The sequence below is a fragment of the Portunus trituberculatus genome, unplaced genomic scaffold, assembly GCF_017591435.1.
Source record: "Portunus trituberculatus isolate SZX2019 unplaced genomic scaffold, ASM1759143v1 PGA_scaffold_513__1_contigs__length_9933, whole genome shotgun sequence".
Taxonomy (NCBI): Eukaryota; Metazoa; Arthropoda; class Malacostraca; order Decapoda; family Portunidae; genus Portunus; species Portunus trituberculatus.
In genome coordinates, this window is record NW_025541681.1 from 2346 (window position 1) to 9933 (window position 7588).

Sequence of the window (7588 nt, forward strand, 5' to 3'; positions counted from 1 at the left end):
GGACAGTCTAACAATAATTCTGAAAAGAGCAGTATATGTGACCTTAAATGGTAATATAAAATAATATTCAGTATTCAGTGGACTGTGTTCAGTCTTGAATATACTAACAATGGTAGTGTTGGACGCCATATTTCTTACATATATTATAATCATGGGAGGTACTGGTCACTTAACAGTAGTACTGTACTGGTCACTTAATATATCTCAAAATCAGAGCTTCTTAAGATTCAAGTTTATAGCATTAAACTTATGCCTGGAGCTTATTTTATATGGCTTAAGATTATAGCTCATATTACCCATATAATTATACTTTTTGCTTAGAGCAGTATATGTGACCTTAAATAGTAATATAAAATAATATTCAGTATTCAGTGGACTGTGTTTAGCCTTGAATATACTAACAACTGGTAGTGTTGGACGCCATATTTCTTACATATATTATAATCATGGGAGGTACTGGTCACCTAACAGTACTGTACTGGTCACTTAATATTTCTTAAAATCAGAGCTTCTTAAGATTCAAGCTTATAGCATAAAACTTATGCGTAGAGCTTATATTATATGGCTTAAGATTATAGCTCATATTACCCATATAATTATACTTTTTGCTTGGGTAGAGGGGAGAAGATGCAATAACTGCACCATTCTGTAAAAGATTCCTGAAAAGATAGACTTCATTAAAATTATGTGTATATTGTACCTGACACTTACTTATGTAAATTATAACAAAATCAATTGTATACTTTCACAGCATGTAAAATTTCTTCATGCAATTTCTTCTTATTTGTAAAATTAAAACAGTTGATATATGTTCACCTCATTACAGCAACATTAACATGCATCAGGAACAACAAATAATTTCAAATTCCATTGCTTATGCATAAAAAATCAATATGCATTTTATCATTTACCTTGTCTGAAATAGTTTTCAAACATCTCTCTGGTGCATGGAGAAACTCTCAGCTGATTTAATACATCAGCTGTATCTAAGGGGTGGTTATGCTGTCCAGTAATCTTCATGAAGCATGGAAAACTTCTTATATCTTCAGGAGATCTTGCATGAACCAACCGGATGGTAGCATCCATGAACACCTTGCAACTGTGAAGTGAAAAAAGACAACAAGCATTAGTAGTAATTTGCAAGAAGAACACAATAATATGAGATACATGCCAGAGTACTTAAGGAGGGTGAAGATATTATTTCTGAGGCACTTAGGTTAATTTTTTATAGATCACTGAGATTTGCAGAGATACCTTAGGACTGGAAGTTAGCTAATGTTACACCAATTAAAAAAAAAAAGGTAGGAAGGACCATGCTAGTAATAATAGGTCTGTCTGTTTGACCTGTGTAGTACCTATGTAAGGTATATATTAGAGAAGATTATTATTAAGAATAGCATTTGATATAATTTGAATAAGTATATATTGATTTGAGTCATTTAGCATGGATTTAGATAAGGTAGATCTTATCTTACTAATTTACTTCTGTTCATAGAGTATATTACCAAACAGTTAGAGGGTAATAGCATAGATGTTACTCATTTAGATTTTAGCAAAGCTCTTGATAAAGTACCACATAAGAGATTAGTGCACAAACTGAGATTACATGGGATAGGAGGTGGATTAGTTAAGTGGATATGTGAGAGGATGAGCGATAGGAACCAGGGAGTAGTATTAAATGTGAAATGTCTAAATGGATAGATAAGTTATGTGAAGGACTGAGCCCTGTTCACGGGCTTTTCATATTGCATTAGCGAGCTGTACTGTACATTTTTGTAGTGTTAATGCATGTATTACATTAGTGTAATGACGAAGTCACTCTGTGACTGACACAGGACAACCTTGTTGGGCCTTGATGACCCTTTGCTGTTCCCTAATATATTTTATGTTACTAATCTCGAGGGAGTTAACTAGAACACTAGAAAACATAACAAAGCATAGCGTAGGACTTAATGATTAAATTAGTAACTTACCCTGTGTAGGTCTTCTTGATGCCCGCGTGGGTCTCTTTGCCATGGTGACACATCAGTTGTTGGCGAAATAATTTCATTTTTCCTACAGAGAACATCTTGAATGAATTGAAGCACACATTATTCTTTAGGAAAAATGCATTTTTCCAGCGTTCAAAGTCCTCTTCACTTTTAACATTTGTCCTAAATGTTACACAGTCCTTTGTTTCACAAAATCGTGGACGGATGTATATACTTGTTGGTGATGATATTGAGGAGGAGAGGATTTACTTCTTCTCGGTCTTCTTGGGAAGGAGCACAGCCTGAATGTTTGGCAGCACGCCACCCTGTGCAATGGTGACCCCGGAGAGGAGCTTGTTAAGTTCCTCGTCGTTCCGGATGGCCAGCTGCAGGTGACGCGGGATGATGCGAGTCTTCTTGTTGTCGCGGGCGGCGTTGCCGGCAAGCTCGAGGACTTCGGCGGCCAGGTACTCCATGACCGCTGCAAGGTACACGGGGGCGCCAGCCCCCACTCGCTCGGCGTAGTTGCCCTTCCTCAGGAGGCGATGAATCCTGCCGACCGGGAACTGGAGTCCAGCACGGCTGGAACGGGACTTTGACTTTCCCTTCACCTTTCCTCCTTTGCCGCGTCCGGACATGGCGAGTAGTGGTGGTAGTAGTAGGTGGGATTAACAAGTAGTAGTGGTAGTATTATTAGCAAGTAACACTCCGTCAGCTGCGGGAGCGAGTCGGTGTGTTGTGCGTTATCTGTTCTTCGGCGGGCTCGTTTCCTCTATATAAAAGGAAGATCGGATCAGCGCGTAACACGTAACGCCCAACCGGGAGGCTGGCTCTCGCGGCGACTCGCGATCCTGAGCAGGATTGCTTACATAAATGGCACTCTTCAAGTCGGGTGCAACACACACACAACTCTTCGCAAGTTGAACGACGCCGTTACTACCATGCCTCCCAAAGCATCAGGAAAGGCTGCCAAGAAGGCTGGCAAGGCTCAGAAGGCCATAGCCAAAGGGGACAAGAAGAAGAAGCGGAGGAGGAAGGAAAGCTACTCCATCTACATCTACAAGGTGCTCAAGCAGGTCCACCCCGACACTGGCGTGTCCTCCAAGGCTATGTCAATCATGAACTCTTTCGTGAACGACATTTTCGAGCGCATCGCTGCCGAGGCATCCCGCCTGGCACACTACAACAAGCGCTCCACCATCACCAGCCGGGAGATCCAGACTGCCGTCCGTCTCCTTCTGCCCGGCGAACTGGCAAAGCACGCCGTCTCTGAGGGCACCAAGGCTGTCACCAAGTACACCTCCTCCAAGTAAACTGACTGTCAGTCAGCTAGAAGGGGGGAAAGAAGAAAAAAGAGCAACTGCTGTCTCAGACAGTATTCAAACCCTACCCGGCTCCATAGGAGCCACACCTGAATCCAAAAAAAAAGGAGACACAATATAGACAAGTGTGGATGGTGGTCGCCGCTGGTGCACCAGAGCCGGATGGATGGATGGATATGGATGAGCTAGATGGCTGGCTCGTCATTAATGAGGCTCGCAACCGGGTCAGAGCAAAGAGATCCATCATCCACTGCACAACAGCAGCACCCGTAGTAGTAGTAGTATGATGATGGTGATGATTAAGCGTACGTACGATACTAATCACGGCAGGCAGGCTTTGGAGGGTGGGTGCATTCATGCTCTTCTTCTTCTTCTTGATTAATGATGATGCCTCCTATTTCAGTAACATAACGTTTTTCATCACACAAAGCTCAGGAAGCACACATTTATTATAGCTTGTAACATGAATCTTCGCTCCTTTTTTTTTTTTTTTTTTTTTTTTTTTTTTTTATTTCTTTCTTTCTTTTCTTGACTGAATTGCAGTGAATCAATCAATCAATATATCTACAAATCAGACTGGAGGAAAGCAGTCATTCTCCATCGGCCACCGACATACTACTGATCAGAAACATGCACATGGAATATCGGATCCTAGACACAGAGAGGAAGGTTGAAGAAAAAAAAAAAAAAAAAAAAAAAAAAAAAGAAGAAAGAGAGAGAGAGAGAGAGAGAGAGAGAGAGAGAGAGAGAGAGAGAGAGAGAGAGAGAGAGAGAGAGAGAGAGAGAGAGAGAGAGAGAGAGAGAGAGAGAGAGAGAGAGAGAGAGAGAGAGAGAGAGAGAGAGAGAAAAAAAAAAAGTCTTCTAATCAGGAAATCGCTCGACCATACGGATCAAAGCCAACCCATTCATGGTCTATGTAATATTATTCTCTTTAGATAAAGCACCTTTGGCCCTGAAGAGGGCCTAGATATTGTTTGTTGTTGCTTGCTTGCCTTGGATGACACACTTATTAGGCACGCTCGCCACGGATTCGACGAGCCAGCTGGATGTCCTTGGGCATGATAGTGACACGCTTGGCGTGGATGGCGCACAGGTTAGTGTCTTCAAAGAGACCCACGAGATAAGCCTCGGAAGCTTCCTGGAGGGCCATGACAGCGGAGGACTGGAAGCGGAGGTCAGTCTTGAAATCCTGGGCAATTTCACGCACCAAGCGCTGGAAAGGCAGCTTCCTGATAAGCAGTTCGGTGCTCTTCTGATAACGGCGGATCTCACGGAGGGCCACGGTTCCTGGCCTGTAACGGTGGGGCTTCTTGACACCTCCAGTGGCAGGAGCAGATTTGCGAGCTGCCTTCGTGGCAAGCTGCTTGCGGGGCGCCTTGCCACCGGTGGACTTGCGGGCCGTTTGCTTAGTACGTGCCATGGTGAGTAAGTAAGTTACTGCCGCTCGGAACGAACAGTTGGGCGAGTTGAGCGCTTAGGCTGGCACTTCTTTAAATACGGTTTGCCGGGGCCCAACCTTGCCTTACGATTGGACGGGAATGACGTAAGAGTGTTCGACAACCACAGAAAACTCCCCCCTCCTAACCATAACAACATGTCATGGGTAACTCAAAGAAATTGAGGCAGGCGAGAGGGAGAGAAAGAGGAAGGAAAGAGAAAAACAAAAAAAAAAATAAAAAAAAAAACACAACAACAACAACACACACACACACACACACACACACACACACACACACACACACACACACACACACACACACACACACACACACACACACACACACACACACACACACACACACACACAGACACACAGAGAGAGAGACAGAGAGAGAGAGAGAGAGAGAGAGAGAGAGAGAGAGAGAGAGAGAGATCCCACCGACAATTCTAGACGATTTTTTTTTTTTTTTTTTTTTTTTTTTTCCCGTTTACATGATTTTACCGGATATGTGCATAAATCGCAAAATTAGAAAATGGAGTGATTTTCGCGCGCGTCCCCCCATTATCGACCCCCAAATTTGATTTGGCTAATTTGCATAAAATTTCCATAAAATTTCCATAAATTAGCAGAAACATTGCATACATTAGCCCCTACCGAAAAAAAAAAAAAAGTTGACAATTTCACAATATAATTATTTCAAATGCAAGGGCCACCAACATATAGCATGAAAATCCTAATATATACACAGACACACTTTAGCAACTACGATCCACAAAAAAAAAAAACATTATATTTTACATACAAAGAATATGATTTCTCAAATATACCTGAATGACATCAGCAAAGCAACCATTTTAGATTCTAAGGTCAAATTAGGATGGATGGATGATGTAAAGATAGCAATCGATCATTTCATTCACCAAATACCCACTGCAACATGGCCAAGACAAATTGTTAATCAGATTATTATAGTGTGAAGATCACTTAGACGTTGCCATTTTTGGGAATTTCCCGGCCTGCGGCGTTGCTGGGCAAATTAAGGGATTAGAGCCTATGTGTCAATGATAACCTTGCTCCCCACACACCATGGATTAACACGGTCACTTTGACCTGTGACCTCACTCGGTCACCCAGAAGGATGTGACAACGCTCGGAGGAAACGTTGTCAAGCATTGTTGTTGCGTTTGCAAAACCAATGCAAAATTTATTTAAAATAAACACAAATTCCTCTAACTTGCCTCTTTAGAGCATCACAATGTATATGTACTACAACACCATTCAGTTAAAAAGTATTAAGTACCTGACTTGGGGCGCGTATTGGTACACGTGTGACAGCGCCGCAGGCAGGAAAATCCCAAAACGCCAACGCCTAAGTGATCTTCATAAAATGGTCAGACTATAGTGTGCGTATTTATTAGCGTGTCGTGTGTCACGGTTAGTCTGACGGCTTGCGTCTTTCCTCCTCCCACAGCCGCTGCAGTGACTTTCTAGGTTTTTTTTTTTTTTTTTTTCTTCTTCAGACTTCAATGGTTAATATCCAAGCTCGACAGAGCACAGCACACGTCCGTGCAGGTGGTCATTCTTATTCCCCGGCACCAAGCTAGGCTAGCGGTTCGATGCAATTTCTCTATAGGAGAGAAAAAAAAAAATGTCAGTTCGAGTCCTCTCCTATTCATGTGTGTTTAGAATACACAGTTTTGTCTGGTAATCCAGGCACGAGGTAGTACAAGAATAAATGGATGAATTAACAAAGAATAAAATAAGCAGGTAAAACAATATAAGAATAGACAAATCAAACCTTCTTCTTCTTCTTCTTCTTCTTCTTCTTCTTCTTATTATTATTATTATTATTATTATTATTATTATTATTATTATAAAATAATAATAATAATAATAATAATAATAAAAAAATAAATAAATAAATAGATAAATGAAAAATAATGGAATGCCAACAACATCTGGTGTTCCCAGGCGGTCACCCATCCAAGTACTAACCGGACCCAACGTTGCTTAACTTCGCTGATCGGACGAGAAGCGGTGTGTTCAACGTGGTGTGGTCGTTGGCACTCGATGTGAGATTTTAGGCCCTTTAAATTCTTCCTGGCTTGCCCTACTATACTCCGTATACCCTGTGAATCAAGTCCTTTCTAGGTGTTTCTTGGTTTAATATCGTTTCCCTATTGGATTAATCTCTGTCTCAGTCTGTCTGTCTGTCTGTCTGTCTGTCTGTCTGTCTCTGTCTGTCTGTCTCTTCTCTCTTCTTCTTCTTCTTCTTCTTCTTCTTCTTATTATTATTATTATTATTATTATTATTATTATTATTATTCTGACACAGACTCAGTCTGCCTCCCTCTGTGGCTGGCTGGCTGGTTGGCTTGTTGCTCGCTGCATGCATGCCGCTGGCTGGAAAATCTGGCACCTCCTCCGACTCGATATTATTTGGTTTTACGCCGTTTTCTTGCTTGCCTCTCGGTTGTACGTCTCGGATGCGTGGTCCGAGGGTCAACGACGAGACGGAGACCGTGTTCGTTGAGGCGCGGAAAATTTTTACCCATTTCAGTACCGGTACTTTTTGTTCATAATGGATTATTCTTTGTATCTATCTTTAATTCGGATGCAGCAACCAATGAGAGGTCATACGTCTGGACGTGTGCGAGATTAGGGTGGGTTCATGAGATGAGGAGCCGTATACGCGTATGTTTCACGTTCAGACGCGGTCAGAACCATATGTCGTACTGGTACTACGTTGCATGTTACTTGTGTGTTCAAACATCAATATATAGAGGTGCAACTGCCATACAGGTACCGTAATCCGCGCCTCCGCATTTAAAATTGATACACACATCTCATTAAAA

General features: G+C 41.9%; 3 protein-coding genes and 1 non-coding gene across 4 annotated transcripts; 1 reads left to right on the forward strand and 3 right to left on the reverse strand.

The window, feature by feature from the left end:
• Window positions 1–2196: 2196 nt before the first annotated feature.
• LOC123500914 (histone H2A) lies at window positions 2197–2751 on the reverse strand. Its single transcript, XM_045249479.1, has one exon. The coding sequence runs from the start codon at window positions 2606–2608 to the stop codon at window positions 2237–2239; it is 372 nt and encodes a 123-aa protein (XP_045105414.1). The 5' UTR covers window positions 2609–2751; the 3' UTR covers window positions 2197–2236.
• A 157-nt stretch (window positions 2752–2908) lies between these two features.
• Window positions 2909–3310, forward strand: LOC123500915 (histone H2B). The gene has a single exon (XM_045249480.1). The coding sequence runs from the start codon at window positions 2912–2914 to the stop codon at window positions 3281–3283; it is 372 nt and encodes a 123-aa protein (XP_045105415.1). The 5' UTR covers window positions 2909–2911; the 3' UTR covers window positions 3284–3310.
• Window positions 3311–4245: 935 nt separating this feature from the next.
• On the reverse strand, window positions 4246–4838 carry LOC123500916 (histone H3). Its single transcript, XM_045249481.1, has one exon. It carries the CDS (start codon window positions 4710–4712, stop codon window positions 4302–4304), a length of 411 nt encoding a protein of 136 aa, XP_045105416.1. The 5' UTR covers window positions 4713–4838; the 3' UTR covers window positions 4246–4301.
• A 1841-nt stretch (window positions 4839–6679) lies between these two features.
• LOC123500917 lies at window positions 6680–6798 on the reverse strand. Its single transcript, XR_006673495.1, has one exon. It is a non-coding gene; the product is annotated as a 5S ribosomal RNA (ribosomal RNA).
• Window positions 6799–7588: the final 790 nt, after the last annotated feature.